The 19313-nt window shown below is 38.1% G+C and overlaps 1 protein-coding gene across 6 annotated transcripts in view; it reads left to right on the top strand.

The window, feature by feature from the left end:
• FGD4 (FYVE, RhoGEF and PH domain containing 4) overlaps window positions 1–19313 on the top strand; it is a 105126-nt gene that overhangs the window by 47966 nt on the left and 37847 nt on the right. For 5 of the 6 annotated variants that reach the window (XM_026867849.1, XM_026867847.1, XM_026867848.1 and 2 more), the window contains exons 2-3: window positions 11835–11999; window positions 19014–19194. In XM_026867849.1, coding sequence (XP_026723650.1) covers window positions 19103–19194 — 92 coding nt within the window. In that variant the 5' untranslated portion in view covers window positions 11835–11999; window positions 19014–19102. Of the gene's footprint in view, window positions 1–10143; window positions 10165–11834; window positions 12000–19013; window positions 19195–19313 lie in introns of those variants that run through there. The other variant, XM_026867850.1, reaches the window with a different exon arrangement.

Here is a 19313-nt window from a genome sequence, read left to right on the forward strand (position 1 = left end):
CCTACAAAGACAGACAGTACGCATAGAAAAGGTGACAGCAAGTAGTCTGTGTGGGTTTGAAATCAAATGGACAGATATTCCTGGACACTCCTAAATAGTATCTAAGAGAAGCAGTGAGTCTCTTGTGGAAGCACTGGCTGCCTCCAGTGTGAAGTGGAAAGAAATCCTTCCAGTACTGGCTGCTGGGACTGGGTGAGTGGGGAATAGCAAACCTATATAGGTGTGCTGTATACATCTGTATAGGACAGTACCTGTAGGCAGGTATAGGAAGGTATAAATGCACATGGTAGTTTATTCATTGCTATAAAAATGTGCAACTGAGAGTGTGTCCAGGTGCTGAGCAAAGCAGTTTTTCCCGGTACTAAAGGCCCATAACAAATATGGAAAATATGTACAATGTACCTTTTCTGTAGTTTTGATGTTTTTGAAGACTGGAACTTCACCGATTTTTATTTTTGTAGTAATATTCATTATAGGGGGTAAGCATCACTGAAAAACTGATTTCAAGCAATGTCATGTTGAAAGGGTCAATGATATCGTGATCCAGAAGTCAACAGAAACTTAAGTGTTTTCATTAGTACGGTCGCTATGTTTTGCTTTGTGACTGCAGCACCCTGAGTCTTATATTAGTCTTTTATGTTGTAGGTGCTATATAAACAGACAGTCTAATGGTTTACATCAGTGCTTGTAAACCTAGTTAATTTGTTGAGTCTTTACTAAAAATTCAAAATAACTATGGAACGCTCCTCTTCCCCATCTCTCTCCCCTTGCCTTGGGTTTATAATTATTGTAAAACAAAAGGATTAAATTCCTTTAAGAGTTTGGAAATTTAGTGCCTGTGTGTTCCTTCCAGTTTGGCAGGCAGTGCTTGACCTTGAGAAGGATACTTAGAAAACACAATCATTCCTTTAGATTGCCATAAAATATTTAACACACCGTGACTGCTCTTGCTTGCTTGTGAAAAAGCCTTTACAGTCGTGACCTGTTACTAAAAGAAAGAAGAAGGGAAGGCAACAGCTGGGTTAGGTCATGTAAGGTGGAGAGCAACTGGAGTATTGCCAAACCTTGTCTTATAAAAGAAATTAAATGTTTAGCCTGAAACAAATGTTATGTTTTAAGAGTAATTTAATAGATTTTATTTGCTCTTTGTTTTGGAAAACTTTCTTCTGCAACATGCAAGCCATCCACTTTTTTAATGAATATTTTGATACTCTTTCTTCTGGTGCCAAAAACTGAGGCTCTAAGGAAAACGGTAAATACTGCATAGGAGTCAGCAACATTTTGTTGGGCTGCAGTTCTGTGAACAGTTGAAGTGATCCAGTGGGCAGTTACTGCCAGAAGGCTGCTCAGTCCCTCCCTGGGACTCTCCCAAACTTTTGGTCTCATCTGTGGGCGAATTCAATGTACTCGCACAGCACGAAACTCCTGTGATAAAACGAGTGTCTGCTTGCCTTCTAGCTGCAAGGGGTTACACTGCCCTGGAGAGAAACCCAACCAGTGTTAGAGACGGTAATTAGAGAGCAGTAGGAGCTACTGGGATGTGGAGGGAATAAAACTTTCTCCTCTTGATGGGGGGCTGTCTCGCTCTGTCTGGAGTAGCTGCAGTTTGGGTTTGAGCAGCCTTTTTTTTTGTCTGTTCTGGGGCCTTCAAACGTTTTCAGTTTCAAAATGTTTGCAAAGTGAAAGGTTGCACATCTTTCAGTTGTGTTGGACAGAACTTGAGCTATTACAAAATTATTTCTCTTCCTTAAATGTACTTGGGTTTCATGTATTTTCACATTGCATGACTTCTTTTTAAAGAAGCATTTCCTATCCATTTGCACACTCGAAGCTACATATTTGTATGAATTAAGCTTTTTGAAACAGTATGGTAAATATTCATCCAAGTCTGCATCAAAAATGATTTTAATTCTCCAACTCAAGAATTTCTATAAAATGACCTTTTAAATATTCATTATATAGTTCTTTTTTCATTTTCCTCTTTTTTTTTTTTTTTTTTTTTTAAAGAAAGTGTGTTTCAAATGGGAGTTTGCAAAAGAGAGGAGAGAGGATGAAACAATAGAATAGATCTGAATTTTATCTCTTGTATCTCTTGGTCAGTTCATAGAATAAATGTAAAGCAGTTTCAATCTGTATAATGTTCAATAGGCAACTGTACTCATGTGCAGATCTCTTAATCTGGAGTGAATTCTGTGGACAGTCGTCATCTCTGGCAATTTAGGGCTAAGGGATTTTTCCCCATTTGAATTCCAGGTAACTTGTATTTGACTTCCTTCCATAAGGATGATTATGAACTAATGAGTTAGTGTGAAATGGTGATCTCTCTTATTCCTGAAGAGACAGTGTAAAAGCTGGCATAATTATGGTAGGCTTCAAAGGGACTGGACAAGGAAGGTCCTTCTTGAATGATTTCAGAGGAAGGCCCTAAATGTACTTAAACCAGGCTTTTTGTGTCTATTCTTCCTTTTATTTTTCCCCAACCAGGTCAAAAGCAGGAAGCACTTGAATTCTTGTGTAGTGTCCAGCTTTGGGTTCTTTATATTTCTGTTTCGGTGCAGTGAGCATTCCCAGGGAGCGGCTTGTTTTTCTGTGTTTTGTAGACGATGGTTGTTAATTACTTGGCAGGGAGACTGAAGTGCTTGGGGAGCCTGACAGCAGGCTGCCTGCCCCTGGCTTGGGGAGGAAAGGCATTCGGCACCGAGCAGCCGGCGTGCTGCACAGCTGCACTGCTTCTGCTGCTGTAAGGGACGAGCAACTGCGTGTGTCTTTCTATGCTTTGTTCTTTATGAAGTTCATAATTTTATATTTACTTGTAATTTTTCACATAACAGAGAGTAGTGCCTGGTAGTCTGTTGTGATGCTATTGTGCAATTAGTACCCTCTAGCCTCTTCTTTAATTAGGGCATATTACTTTAAATTTCAAGTCATGCATTTTTAGAGAAAAGGTTTGGTGGGGTTTTTTTCCCCCCTTCCCTACTGTTTGCTCAAGCCCCATTGAGATGTGATTCAACAGAATTAACATAATCTAGTGGCTACTTCCTTATGGAAAAGGGAATCTTGTCTTCCTTTCCCCATCAATAAATGTGCATCTTTGCCTGGGCTCCATTGCATCTAAGGTGAATGAATGTGTGAAACTGGTTGCTTTATATTTTTGGCAGGGTTACACTTCTGCCGGGGCTCAATGCACGGCAGCACTGATACACAGAAAGCAGGCAGCCAGGAGGAGGGAGTTGAATAAGTAGAACAACTCGTGTCTGTGACAGCTGGCTGATGGATGGGCTGCAGGTTGTCAAATGCTGGCCGGACACATGGACTGCCTCAGCAGTTGGATGTGGGAAGGAGTTTCCATCTACCAATGATCATTTTATTGGCTTGTATTAAATAATTGACTTCTGTTTGGATCTTTGGCTGTTCTGCATTCTGGATATATTATGTATTTATATCTTTAAATTACTTGAATGTTGTACATATTTATACAACTTCTGCTCAGATCTTCTGAAATAATAGATCAGTTACATTTTCAACTTTATGTAATTAGATCCTTCCCCCCTCCCCCATGCCTTGGGTCTATGGGGCTTTTTTTGTTTGGTTGTTGGTTTTTTTTTTTCTTAACATCCTGTTTCTAAAAATGCTTTCTCTTAGTCCTTTTATCAACAGCAGTAGCTGATTGCAAGTCTCAAATCATATGCATATTTTCTAAAATAGCTCTAAGTTGATATGAAATAACTACACAGATAACTGCGTAGAGTAGAAGAAAATGTCAGTGACATGTTAGAGAAGTCTTCTGAAGCAGTGAGTACTGAGCAAAGTGGTGAAATTTGTAGTTACATCAAATTTATCTCTTTTTTGGTAAACCTGTTATTATTTGTCTAAAAATCTAAACACACTTTTTCATAATGTCTTATCAATTACAGAAGGGGGGGGTCTTTTTGTCCTTATCACTCTACTTGCCTAGTAAGTATATGTTAATATATCCTCTTGAATCATTGCAGTGGTTTGTATGAGATAGTCAGCTGCATTTTTCCTTCACATGACCCCAGTAGTGCAGATGCTCTCCTTAATATGAAGTTAGACCGTGCTGCCCAGAGTGGTGTCATGCTATTTATCTTATGATAACAGGAAGAAAAGAAATCATCTTAAGACTTGACAAATAAAGCAGATGAACCACATAGGGCTTGGTGCCACAACCCTTGCTCAGATAAGTGATTCTTCTGTGATCACTGAGTCTGCTTATACAAATGGCATGTCTTATTTAGTATATAAGAGCTAGGGATGTTTAGAAAATAGTGATTGCCATCTGTGCAAAATATACTGGTGTCAAAAACTTGGTGAAAAAATTTCAGTGTTAAGTAAAATAATAGTTGAGGGGACATTGCTCACCTCACACAGCTCTACACAGAAAACCAAGAGGAAAAAACAGTTTGGGAAAAACTTGGAGGTGCATCCTGTTTGTCTTTTCTTCTTCTAGGGTTCATAATGAAGATGGCTACTAATGCAGTAGGAGCTCAAGAAAGCCACACAAACCTTACTCAACCCTTTTCTCTGTCAAACACATAGGAAACCGTGCAGAGCTCGTGGGGAGGGGATGAAGTGACCCTCAGATACAGGGATCACCAATGTTCCTATGATTGTGAGAGGGCAAGAGGTTGACGTATGTAGTCAGGATGCTCCCATGACTTTGTGGAATCTGGCTGTGTGAGAAACAGTTCTTGAGCTGAAAGTTGTCACCTTGTGTTATGGTGCTGACAAGGAGGGAGGAATTACCTGAAATTACCTGGTGTAGAAATGAGACCGTAACATCAGGGTAGCTGACTTTGGTTGCAAGGATCAACTTACCCTGCCTTATCCTGGAGTGATGAAGCTGCTGCTACTTACCCATTTATTTTTTTCTCGGTGTTATTTTTCTGTAGTAACCTTGTGGTTAACTACACAAAGCTCATAGTAGATGGCTTGTAGGGCCAGGAACTGTGATCGCTCTTAAATCTTGTACATAAGCTTAATAAAAAGAAATAAGAAATATTGCCCAAAATTGCTGAAAGAGGTTTTGACATTATTTTATAAAAAACAAGCTATGAAAAGTCTGTACAAGTAAAAGAACACTTCTGCATATTTTCTTTTTAGATTTTGAGCTTGATAATTCATGCTCAAAGACTGAAGTGAAAACAAGGGTTTGAGGGAATGTTTTGTAATACAGGAACAAAGTATGTGAAAGAGCAGTGCTTATTCCTGTAAACAGAACTCTTCAATCTGGAGAGTTGGCTTGAATGTTGCTTGTCTCTGTTCATATAAGAAACCTCCATTATTCATTAAGTAATTGATGTACAACCTCCATCAGCAAAGCCATTGTCCCAGTGTGTACGAGTGTAGGTGATTCATAAGAACGTTAGTGTAAGAGATGCTGTGTTTTTGGCAGAGGACCTCAGTCATAAGCTACTACTTTCAAACCACAAGCTGTGCTCTGGCAGCCTATTTGAAATCAGCATTTTCCAGTCAAGGGAGATGCTGGCGATCTTCAGCTATGGCCCTGTGTAGTTCTGCCTGCTCCCTCCAGCAGCTCTGCTGTCCTGTGCCAGGGGGAGCAGCAGTGGCAGGTTTCTGGGGTCCTGCCAGCTGAAGCAGCTGCTTGGTCAGTAGCATGGCCCGAAGGCTTGCTGCCTCCCCTCCCTACGATGGGGAAGGAGGTAGGAGTGGAAAGCCACAGCAGCAAGGGCCAGGAGTAAGCTTGTCACATGTCATCTCCATGACCTGTCTCGTGAGCAGCACTCTGTAATCCCACTCCTGTGTCCGTCAGCAATCCTCCCACTCCTCTATGCCTAAAGGACCTCAGCATCAATTTTGCCACCAGTCGCCTCCAAAAACTGCGGTGATTAGTGAGCAGTGGCACTGCTAGGCTGTAGATGACAGTATGAAAGCAGTGGTCAAGTATGGGAAAGGTGTACAAGATGTTGACTGCAGGGGGCGCTTGTTTTCAGAAGGATCAAAACTGTGCCTTTTAAATACAGTTTTAAAAAGCTGTCCACTGTTCCTCTTTCTGTTTTATTTTACGCAACTAGTTACCATTCATTAGTATATACCACTTGGACTTCTATCAATTTATGGTTTTAAAGATCCACATGTTGAAGGTGGGTTTTTTACTTGCTTTGCATTTCCTTTCCTCACGTTGTGCCCCATTTTCCTGACTCCAGAATGTGCCCCCTCTGATAAGAAATGTACTGTAATCAATGCATGTTCATGGAGAAACCATAATTACTTCTAAAGAAATATTTTTGGGGTTCAGTCTGGGGAAAAAGCCATTTGAAGTCCTGTACAGTGCTTTTTATTTTATTGGAACAGCACCAGTAGTGCATGTTATATTATTGTGCTAATCCAAAATTTAGACAAATGCTGAAAGATAATCCCATTAATTCCTGATTTACTCATTTTAAGAAGACCTACAGCAGATGAGCAGGTCTGCCTGCATGGAAATAACTATTATATCAGAGCCAAAAGAACAAAGATCACAGGCAGACAGACAACAGCACACTGAGTCTGCCTGCCGCAGGACATTTGTAAATTGAAATTCACTATTCAGTCCTTTACTTTGCACATTATACAATATACTGAGACTGAGATGAGAAGATTATTGATAAATCTTATTTTCTTAATATTCCTGTTAAAGCTCAGACTTTATAGTCTTGAACTGAGTAACCTATTAAATGTAGTGTCATCCATAGCTGATAACTTTGCAAACTGTAGCTCTTTAGTAGCAGTTACTGTAAGTTCTATTTTAGTCTAAAAATGAGTTACTGTGGGAAAGATGCATTGTTTCTTCCAGCCAGAACAACTGTGAAGCTAAACAAAACATAGGAAAGGCACCATTGGATGCTTGAGTCTCAGGAATACCCACAAAGCAATGCACACAGTAATGTCTCATGTTAAACCAAGCAGATATGGGTGCATGTCTGAACTGGGTTCTGACACTTGACAATTTGTATAACCCACCTTAGTTCACTAGAAATGAAATTATTTCAAAAGTCAAAGTTATTTCTCTTAGAATATCTTTTTTTTGTGTTGTGTGATTAAACTTGCTGAAGTTTGTTTTGGTTCTCATATTATGGCTCTGTGTACTGTTGAAAGTGGTTCACATACTCCATGTTATCCATACCACAGTTTGGAAACCTCTGCTTTATGTTACTGTGTAAGGTAGCATATATACCAAGAAGTTGAATATTTTCTAGTTCTTAGCAAGTATTGTGTAGCATGTGTTTGGCCTGCCAGTTTTAAGTTCAGTGCTGTTTCATTTGTTTAACTTCACCATCAGATGTTGTGAGGGCATTCACAGGGATCATTGAACTAAAAGAGCAGTATCAATATGCTTTTTGCTATCTACAATTTATACCTACCGTATTTACTTGAAGATTTTTTTTTTTCCTCCATGCAATAAATGCTATGAAAGGGAGGATAATATTTATTTAGTAGTTCTAGGAATGTTCCCATCCAGTGAGTGATAGTAGACTTACATGCTTTACATCTTCATCATTCTCAGAGAGGGGTTTACCTTGTTCTGCTGAACTTAGATTATTTTTGCCCGTCTCTGGAGAATAGCTGTGCAAGAAAAAAATCCTACATTTTTGCATTTTGCCAGCATCTGTCTCTGAACGAATCCTTTAATAGAATGTGATCTGTGTCCTATGCTTTGCCAAGATTCCACTTGTCAAAGATAATTCTAAACCTTATGATATTTACCTTTTCATTTTTTTGGTCAGTACCTTCTTGCAGAAAGAAAACTTAATTTTTTTCAGTGAGACAGCCCTCCTGACTTCAGCAAAAGTGTTTTTTTTCTCTTTTACAGAATTGGGTTATCAGCTCTTTGCAAGTATTCCAGCAGTGGCTTACCACACTAAAGGCTGACCTGATGTTTAGCCTTTAGAGCACATCTGCACAAAACAGAATATCAATATGAAATTTTTGCGCTGTTCTGCAGCTGCAAAGCATTCACAAATCTTACCGGCACTGTGAAGATGTATCAAAACACAAATCTGTAATTAACTTGAGAGGAGAGCATTTAATAGAATTTGGAGGAAGGTAGGTTTTTTTCATGAGAGAAACTTGGACCCCCAGAATTCCTACTCTACTTCTCCATACTCCTAATTTTCTGATAGTTTGGACTTAGTCCAGTTATTCTTAAAACATGTTTGGGTATGCATCAGCAGCATAAGCCTCTTTGTAACATGTTGGTTTCTTCCACAAACAGGACAAACCTGTGAAGGGTAAGGATAGGTACCAAGTTGCTAGAAACTTAATTTTGAGGGCAGGTTTGGACACAATTGTGGGCAAAATCTATGACCTGATTTACTAGATTTCCTGCTCAGGTCTCAACAAATCTGTTGTCACTGCCTGGGTGAGAGGTTGCTTTCTACTTTCTTGTTTGTGTTCAGGAAGTTGCTCACTCTTGTCCTGGCCTTGTTACAGTGCCAGTAGTGTTTGAGGGGTAAGTGGATGGGTTGAATTAATCTTTTGTAGTGTCACTGCTACGTAATGCTCTTCTGAACTGATGCAGGAGATTGTATGGCTAGGTTACTGTGGCTAAACCAGTGCTTGGTAGATAGACTATTAGCTGAACCTCCATGTATGTCCAAGGATGAGTAGAAAGGGTGAAGATGTGCATTGATCTTACATGAAAAGATCTAGAATGTCAAGACCACAGTCATTATGGCAGGTGTTCTTGATACTTAACACATTAGGTGTATATATAGCTGTATAATTTTAAGAGAAGTAATTTTGAGACTTAAATTTTGCCTCCTGGCAGTCACAAGAGAATAACCCTTTTCCCATAGACTTTGGTTACACCCAGAAATGCTGCATTTCTTTCATTCAGAATACATGATAAAGAGTGGGATCGTAATGGCAGTACAAATTAGACAATGATGCAAGAGAGATGCACTATGTACTATAAGCAGGACTGAAAATAAATATGATGGAAGACCTAACGGTGTTGATGTTGTCTTCCTGAAGCTTATGGAACTGCTTATGGTGGACCTATCCAATAATAAAACATTAGTTTAACCTTCTGTGAATATAAATAAACCATTTTTTTCATGTTACTAGCATTTCAAGATGTCTGATATGTTTGTGTAAATGTTCATGGCTCCAAGTTACTTCTAATTAGAATGCTCTGAAAAAATGGATAATGCATCACTTAGCTTCAAACATTCTGCAAATGCAAGCATGTTTGCAAGCATTCTAGCTTCTTATTTCCTTGCAGATAAGCAAAATAATTAAGTGCTTATCAAATTTACAGTGTTTATTTATATTTTCTTCTACTTAGTACCTCCTTTCTCGCTTACATTCTTGCCTGCCCCTATTAATTTTTTTTTAAATCTTTCCCCACATTTCTCAGTGTATTTAATCATCCTTGATTATAAGAGTTGGTATTAATCTTATACTAGTGAATGCAGTAACTGGCTGGTAGTATTTTGTCACACATTGCATTTCTGACTTCAAGGAAAACTTCTGTTATTATAAAGCATAGGAATAGCAGTAATACATGAGTGTTTCTTTAATCAGGTCAGAAATAATCACAATGGGGAATCTACTTCAGCCCAGTAAAAGCTGCAGGTTTTTGCAGCATGTCTGACTTTTTGCATGTCTAATGGGATTTTCAGTTGTACTTACAGGGCAACAACATTATTTCTAAAAGGTAGACGGTGTTACCGCTTTCTTAAATGGACAGAATGGAGCAGCCCTATTGAAATGCATGCGGCTGATTGTGGAGCAAGAATTTGGTATTTTTGTAATGTGCTGAAAATCAAGTGTTTGGGGATTTTTTTATAATATACTTGCATACAGTATACTAGATACAAGTCTGTGGTGAAGATTCCTGTATTTCTGCCACAATTTTCTCATCTGCGTCACCTGGAAGGTAATACATTTCACTGACTAGAAAGGGCTCAGATTTCCAAGGATGTTAAAGGGATGAATTTTATCCAGATAATTTGACTACTCAATTTTATATGTAAGTATGGTGTCACTAGATTTCCATTACCTTTTCCCATTCCAGCTATACATGAGAAAAAAGCTGTTCATCCTGATGTGGCTATATTACTCTTCAAAACACATGGCTTGGCCTGTCTGAGAGCTTTCAGAACTCCCTCTTCCATGGGAGAGACAGAAATGGCACTTAAGGTACCTTCTTTGGCATTGAGGAATGCTGTGGGACAGAGGTCCTACTGCTGTAGAACAATACAACTTTTTGTGTATAGAGTGATACCCAAGGAGAACAGAGCTGAGGAGTTTCTGCCTAAGATCACAAATGTCTGAGAAGTTTCCATACATGGTGAGCCTCATTAGATTATCAGCATCATTCTAGGACCAGCAACCTTTATGTTCTTGGGAGATTCCTTTCTAATTGAATGAAATAGAAGAGGAAAAATTGCCATGCTGTGCAGCCATGGGTGTCTTGCGTGCATTGGGATCTGAGTACTGAAACTTTGGTAGCATGGGTTGTTGATCTCACCATGGACCTCTGCAAGTCTTCATGTTTGTAGAGACAGCTTTTTGGTGTAGGGCTACTTTAGTGTTTAAAAGGAAAAATAAGCTGCTGAGCAGTAAAGCATAAATACTTGAAAATATTCTCAGAATCCACAAAACGTTGAAGAATCTTTAAGCAGCATTGAGCAATAGCTATGGCTTCTCTTTCCACTGCTGTTCTAAGATGGAGGCTTGAATGTTGCTTGGAATGGCTTGGAATGGTATGATGGATTTTGCCATGGGAGAAGGAAATGGATTCCATCAGAGGGTCCAGGCTCTGCAGACCAGTTGTTCAGAAGACATCAGAGGATCGCTTTATGAAATGGTTGAGTGGGTTTTGCATTTGCCTTTTTTGGAAATGTTTAAAGAAAATGCCACTTGTGCTTGCATTTCTACTAGTACAAGCAAGCAAAGGCAAATAATAACAATACATTGCAGTGTCAAAACTCTACCCTAAAGTTTTTGTTAAAAATAATTGACAACAGTGCAACAAATGATAGATGAGTTTTCCTCCTTTCCCTTGATACTCCCCACAAAGAAGTTGTGAATTTTTTGGATTCTGAGATGAACAAATATGGACCTAAGTGAGATCTCAAGGTTCTTCATATTATCATTTCAAGTTTTTGATTTACAGAATCAGTTGCTTTCACACCCCAAAACAACAGTGCGTGATTTAGGCACGTATAATCACATTCTCGTAAGTACTTTTATTACAGTCTACATTGTTTGAATATGTTTTGCTTTATATTTTCTTCCAGCTTTCTTGCCAATAGCATATTGATCTTAATCAGAATAAATTCCGTTCTGGTAGGAAGAAATGAAATAGAATAATCAGGCAGCTTTTCGCTTTGATCTTTTTTCTAATACTTAGAATAGGAGCCCTTTGCTACAAAAAAGTTGCAATACATTTAGCTAATTTTTGGATGCTACCTTCTGTAATAAAATAAACTTTTTGAATGTATAGCATTTTGTGAGCCCTTTGAATACAGAAATAGAATGGCTGAACAAAAGTGCTGTTTTATTTATAGTTCTTCTGTTGAACAAGCACATTGACAATTCAGATAGGAAAAAATCTGTTAGAGATTAGAAAAGCTTAGGCTAGTCAAAGTCTTTTTTTCATGCCCAGCTCTTCAAGTTTTAAACAACATAATAAATTTCAGTGAAAGGCAAAGCATTCTTTTAGGATGAGACACTCTTTAAGAGAAGAGTCTTCTAATTTTCTCCGTAGAGAAGTGTTAGTACTTAATAAATGTGTTTATAGTCATTCTACCTTATATTTAATCCTTTTTCTAACTCATGAGTTTTTCTATATATTTGTTTTTCAGGCAGCAGCATCTGTCCAAAGTCCTTGATATTGTCTAGATCTTGTACAGCGAGTGCCACAACTAGGCTAGTTGAGCAGAATGTACACAATGAAGCAGCTCAGGGAATAAATGGAAGTGTGCCAGTTAAACAGTCCCCACGTTCAGCTTCAAATCCAAAGCCACAAGGTAAGTAATCTCAAATATTTCTTTATAGGAAATTGTTCTTCTCTTAGACTTTAAGAGAAATAGCGCATGTTGAAAGAACTGTATTTGTCAGAGAGAAAATAGTGGGGTAAAAGCTTGTAAATGAAATACAGGTGTTCTGTAAATGCTTCGTGAGTCTGTAATTTCTGATAATATTTTGCTGAAAAAGGTTATCAGAAGGAAGGTTGATCTTACTAATATGTTGCATGCACATAGGTCTAGCTACACTTTTTATCTCAAATGTCTAGTGATTTGCTACGCACTTACTGCCAGGCAGCAAGTGTTAAATTCATTCTCGGCCCAAGAGGTGGCTGGTAGATAGAGATGGGAGAACATGTGTAAACCCTTTTTGTATTAAGCTATTGCCAGGGCTTATTTTTCAAAATAATTACTGTATTTGAGCTGAAAAGTTTTGATACTATTTTTGAAGTGTTTGGCAGGCTGGCTTCAAGGCAGGGGTGGTGGGGAAGATATTCAGGGCCTTTGGGGTTCTAGTGGAGCGGTTCTAGTGGAACTTCAGAGGAGTCCTCCTGCTGGAGTATGTGGAAAGTTGGGAACTTCATGTTTGTGCAGTAAAACCTGACTAATAAAGTCTGTAGAGTAGAAGTAGATTTCCCTTCTTTGTGTCTGTAAGTAGTATCTTCACTTTTAGAAGCTAAATAGGTCAAACTACTTGTTGACTTTAGACATATAAACCTCAAACCATCTTTTTATGTGGTCTTCTCAGTAATATTGATGATTCTGCTGAAGTTGATCGCAACAAAGAGTATGTTCTGGAAGTCTTGGATTCAAAGTGAATCTGGACTGATGCCTTTTAGGAGTGACATGCAGTAGGGATTTAATTCTCCTCAAAAGTGAAGAAAGAGTGAGTTTAGAAGACTGATGCCATGATCCTGTTCATTGAATTGGATTCTGAGACATAGTGCTGATACAACAGAAACTAGAATACTTATAGAAAACTAGATCACATCTAAATCATGTATAGGAACTATAACATGGAGTCATCATGCAGTGGATTTAACAATTTGTGTGTCAGTTAATGGGAAAATGTATCTTAAAGAGTTTTACATCAGTCCAGAGTTCACCTTGGAGTTAGGGGGGGTGGAAATTTATTGGGGTGTCAAGAAAGTTGTGTTTACTCCAGGAGAATGAGAGCAAAATAAAGCTGTATTTTTTGTATTACTTGTTTTTATAGAACTTTTGCCAGTATTGTTCACTAAACTAGGTTGTTTTTATGAATCATATGTACACATGACTTGTCTGAGTAGCCTTTCTGCTAGGTTCTAGGTTTCTGAAGCTAAGTTAACAAGAGAGCACATGTTCTTCCAAAGAAAATATTTTAGAAATCTGTTAATGGATAAACAGAAATGGGCAATTAATAAAAAGATTTTAAGCCTTTCAAAAAGCTAGCCCATTTATTATAAATTTTAGCTATTAGATAAATTAGGAGTTGGATATTATTGGACACCTTTCATTCAAGTAATACACAGCTGTTGTTGCTCTTTCCTAGCCATGACTTCTGTGTTTGTCAATATTACTTGCTCCGACATGTGACATAGCTGGGAATAGTGGTGTAGTCTAAGAAATGCAGCTGTGTGGATTATATTCAGTAATACTGTTGTTGTAAATAGTGGTTTTTGCCTTGCTTTGTTCATGGGCTTATGTCTTTCTCCATTTATTTTTATTAAATACGTGCATCATATTGTTCTGTAGTATATCTTTTTGGCCTTTTTATCTAGTTGAAACAAAACAAAATAGAATGAATGAGGTAAGCATTTGGAAATCCAAACTATCTAAGCAAGCTAAATTGCTCTAGTTTATTGGTTTAAATGTGGTTTCTGATTTATTTTTTCTTAACAGCTTTTCATGTACTGATTCAGAAACATTTTAGGTTTATAGTAGCAGGAAATGTTTATTCCAAATGGTTGGTCTAGTCATGGTCATAGTGAAAGGAAACAAGATGACAGACCTGAATTTGTAATGCCAGTGTATTTGCTTGTTGATGAACTAACTGCGAAATGATCTTCATCTAACCTACCAAAATGTATGTATTTAAAGAGGGACATACAAAGATGACTTTAAGGTTGTGCTACAAGTGGTTACAGCTATTTTTAGTAAACTTAGCTTTAATAGAGGAAATAGAACTTTATATTATAGAGGAAAAAATGTCCAGAATCTTGTACTTGAAGTGAAACCTGGCCTCTGAACCTGTTTTGTCTGTACTTGATCTCTGAGAAGTAGTTTAAATATTTGGAAACAGATCACTCAGGGTAGCTAGATCAAGTGAATAAATTTCTGCACAACATCCAACATAAAATTCTTTCTTTTCACTTTCATTTTTTTCTCCTAGCATTTCAAGGAGAAAACAAACCAGCTGTCTGATACAGTGACAGTTAAAGAGCAAACTTTTTTCCCCAATTAATTTCTTCAATCAACAATTTAGCAATTCACATGTCAGATTTCTGTGTTGAGTACAGTTTGAATCATGAAAATCTTTCCAAATTTGGAACAAAGTCTGAAACTGACTGAAGGCCAATGAAGGAGTTAAGCAAAGAAATCGGGACTGGGAAGAAAAGCAGCAGACTGTACCAGCTGTGAAACATGGTGCTTTGTGTCAGTGTAGTGTGATAAAGTGGACTAATCCAGATTGGAGGTAGTGAGTGGAAATAGCAAAATATGCTACTGAGTTCCAGGGCAAATATGCACAAGAGATGAAGCAAATTGTTAGTCAGTTTGAAATTTGCCTTTACCTACAGATATTTTGGCAGCAATCTGAACCTAGCAGTAGCAGAATGCATGTAGAGTGACATGTACAAACTGACCAGTTTGTTCTAGTTTCTTTTATTCCTGACTTTTGGAACCTCTTGCATGATGCACAATTACTAAATACTGGGTACTGAAACTGTTGTCTGTACCAGGCAGTTTTATTGTAGGATGGAAAATATGTTGAAATGTCAACACTTACTCAAAGCAGTGAGGTATCTTGTCATTTCAAGGCTGTGCATCAGTTGCTCATTTAAATTTTTCTAATGAGTGCTTAGGAGTACTTATGAATCTCCTGCTGAGGCTGAAGAGGCATTTTTGTTTGGGTTGGAGATGATTTTCCACTCCAGAAGACAGCCTGGTTTGTGCTACTGTGAAATGTTATGGACACAAAGCATTTAACGCGTAGATTTCAGCAGTCATTTTTAGCTGTCTACTGTACTGTATAGTATCAATCCTGTCCTCCTTTCTCAGTTAATTGTAATATAGTCTGTGGTTTTTGAAGATACTCAGTGGCCTGGGCCCAGAAAAGATGAAAGGTCTGGGATATAGTCTCTATTTCTGGCAAATGAAATTTCTACAGTTAAAGGTGAATTGAACTAAAACTGAGTGCTGTTTCTAGCTAGACTTCTCCAAGCTCAGCGGTGCTGTAAGAAACCAGTAGCAATTTCTCTTTTATCAACAAAGCAACTAAATCCTAAACATTATCTCCAGGAAGAAAACAAATGAAAGAACACAGCATATCTGATAATTATTGGTCATCTTTTATAATATATTGTTGGAAGATACTTATTCTGAAGTGATAGAAAAATGTGGAAATGTACATCCTAAAGAGGAGATGACTTTTTCTCTCTTTCTGCTAAGTCTAGGTTACTGGTTATTTTGTACTGTTGTTGTGAGTGTAAGTCTTTGATATCTATCCAGCTGTGCTCATTTGATTTTCCTGAAGGTGATGTTGCATCCAAGGTGGTGATGAAGGATGATTCAGCCAGGAGAGCTGTAGCTGCTTGCCACGGGAACTTGTATGTGCTTTCACTGAATCCAAGCATAGCAGCATTTTTAACCAGCAGGAGTTAAATGCATAGAGGGAGATTGAACATGTTATACTTTCTGAGATAAATGATCTTTGCTAATAGGCTTTGGAGTCAGCAAAGGTGGCTGTAGTTTTTGAGTCTTTTGTAGCATTACCTCCCATTTCCTTATGTATATGTACAAAGTTGAATGCCCAACTAGGCGCTGCAGCTTAAATCTTGATTAGGTATTTTGGTGAGCATTACACAGTAGCAGCTACCTGAGTATACTGAGGGATTTTCTTTGGGCAGAATATGCAGTTCATATCTCCTAATGAGCTCAAAATTCTACAGTATAGAGACAAGAGTATTTATAGACTCAAACAGAGCTCTGTATTATGCAGGGTATTACAATGGGCCACTATTTGCTCTTTTATTTTTCTTCTAAGATCCTTGCTGTGTGCACATTGAAAAATAATCTGATTAAAACAAAACACTACAGAAGTACATTGAGGGGAGAATTAATGGAATTTGTTTTCCATAATCCATGTTAACAAGGTTGACCTTACAAGAAGGTTTGCAGGTTGTTTTTTTTTTTTTTTTTTTTTTTTTTTTTACACTACTGATTCTTTTATTTTCATTGATCTTGTGACTGTCATTTTCCCATTGCTCTATTTCTAAAACTTACAGTAGCTACAGCAGCAGCTGATTAGGGGAAATGCTGCCTGTTAGATGTAATAGGGAGTAAAGAAAATATCTTGCATTAAGGAACTGGTGTGGCTGTTTGGTATATGATTCTCCTCTGAAGACATTACAGGGACTTTGAATATACTGTGATTGTCCGGTTTGACTAGAGGTTCCTTGTGCTTAGCCTACGGAAATGCTGCTAAGCTGGGGGCTTTACAGTAATAGCTTCAAAAGTGTGCAACACTTCCACAGAATGTCCTAGAATTTGATTTTTGTCCCAGTGGTGCAGTATAAAAATAGCTTCCAACTAATTCCTTCTGCTTTATCAGTAGACATTAATTCCCTCAGGTTTAGTAGTTTTAATATATCCTTTTGAGGATATTAACATTTTATGAGAGGTACATCTCTTCAATTCTTTTGTACAAGTCCATTAAATAAGAGAATTCACAGGACCACAGGTTATGCAAAATCCATTTCAAGAGCTAGAGGTGGTTCTACAAACTAGCATAGTGCTGGTCAGTAAATCCACCCAGTGTCCCCTTTTCCTTTCCATCTCCTCCCCAAGGGAATGGCAGTGCCCGTGCTCAATTACATGCCCTGCTTTTCCCAGCCCGCTTGTGTCACCTTTTTCAGCTGTCCCATCATCTTTGTCAGTGCAGCAAGCTGTTTGGAGCTTGGACAATAATCTGATGCTTGTTGGCCTAATTCTGCCAGACCTTGTCCAAACTCCCTGAGAAGAGAGAATATAGGGAAAGCTGCTCCAGTGCACTGCAGCTGTGGCTGAGCAAATGTATGTGGCTTCTCAGGAGGGGCTTCAGTTACTACAGATGCTCAAGCAGTTATACAATTTAATCTCCTGCTTGTTTTAGTATTGCATTGTAACTTTTTGAAAATTACAGTATTTTATCATCCTTTCTGCACTTCATCCTTCCTCAAACTTGCCTTTTTGCTTGTGTTAATAAATATAAAATAAAAAGCTTGAAAGGACCAAAGATACACATAGACACAGTAAAAGCATCTATCTACAGTAATTCTCTTCCTTCTTCCTCTGTTTCATTTATCAGCATTTGTAGTTGATACGGTTGAAGTCTACAGCTTTTTGTGACATATTAATTTCTTCACAGAGTCCCTCATGGTGCTTTTCAGACTACAATCCCACTTAAGTGCAATTAGGTTATTGGAAGCACAGATAAATATTGTCTCCTATAAATTCAATGTAATGTAGAGATGGAAAGTTGCTCTTAATCAAGTGTTCCTTCAAATTTATCATAATATATGATAGCATATTTGCAAGAATTTTTTCAACAACACTTTCAAATGTCAGTTGATGGGATTTAAGCTCATTCCTGTGGTACATAGGTTTTCAAGGGTAAGTCAATAAGCTATTCTAGCGTCAGTGATGTGAGGAACATGGCTTTTTCACATCCATCTACTGTGTATCCTGTACTAGTGCTTATTTTTTCTACTATGAGTTGCACAAGATTCCTAATGCCAGTTCCTGTCCTCCTTCCCTTCATGTTTGCTCCCTAGGAGGTCTGTGTAGAGCTGGTGACTGTGGCACACAGTAGCATGGTTCTTGTGGGGCAGTGGCAGAGCCCCTGGGGCTGCCAGTTCCACTGACAGGGCATTGCCCACTCCTGCTGATTTATGTCTGCCTTTTATTAAAGGGCAGATACAGTTCTTTTTTTTGTGTGTTTGTTGTTGTTTATTTGTTTGTTTGTTGGTTTGTTGTTTTGTTTTTTTTTTTTTTATTTTGTATCAACTGCTTTCACTTCTCATAATACATTTGGGGGGGGGTTGTGTGGGAATGAATAGAGTTGTATTCTTGAAGAATTAAGGACCTTTTCATTAAGTCTCTATTTTTGATGGAGCTGGAGATGCGTTGCTCTCATAGTGGAACACGTTCAGGCCCTGTCTGTGAAGTGCTTTTGCAGTCTAATGAGACAGATTTATGGTAAGGATGGGGAAGAAGCAAAAAAAATTAAAAATATTTTCAAGGGGATAGGTTTTCAGCAGTATAAATAGACAAAGGTTCAGTGAGTAAAGAAAGCTGAAAGCTGAAGGCAAAAACCTTTTCTACTGACTATTATTATTGGGGTCATGAGGGAGAAGGTAACGAAGGAGAGCACCAGAGTTTTGGGGCAGCAGTTTAAAATCACTCTCTTGAGCTCCACAGCACAGCTAGATCCTTTGACTTTGCTTAATTCTTTTTTTACGATAACATCTGCATTTATGGAGGCCACATGTGTTTACCACAGCACACTATAAAAAGCAAGCAAACAAGAAAACCCCCTAATTTCCTAGCTTGTTAAAGTAGCATGTGGTTCAGCTTTTATCCAAGAAATATAACAAGATGCATGGTACCAGAAAGAGCATAAAAACTATAAAGTTTCTGTATTTATAAAGCAACTTTAAGGTTAAGTAAAGCCAAGAGCATTTCTTCTTAATTACTGTATACTTATGCAAAAATCTCATATATGTTCTGGCAGTTCAAAGAAACAGTTCATGAGTGACTGATGGTTGTTGTTGTTTGCAGTGCCTCCAAAGCCAATTCATCTGCAGAACGTGTCAACTGTTACATACCAAACCCCTAGGCATAAAGCTTTATCAAATCAGAAACCAAGAATGGAGGAAGAGACACGCACCCCTGTTTCTAGTGTTGCAAAGGAAAAGTCCACTAAAGTGTCAGATCTCATCAATCGTTTTGAGGGAGGCAGGTATGTAATAGAATTTGATTTGTAACTGTTTTGTGTGGATTGTTGGAACTTGAACCTGTAGGGAAGAACTTTGGTACCGTGGTAGTGTTCAAACCTCTCCCTGATAGAGGAGTTGATGG

The sequence above is a fragment of the Athene cunicularia genome (genome assembly GCF_003259725.1).
Source record: "Athene cunicularia isolate RWA chromosome 1 unlocalized genomic scaffold, athCun1 chr1_part2, whole genome shotgun sequence".
Classification (NCBI taxonomy): domain Eukaryota; kingdom Metazoa; phylum Chordata; class Aves; order Strigiformes; family Strigidae; genus Athene; species Athene cunicularia.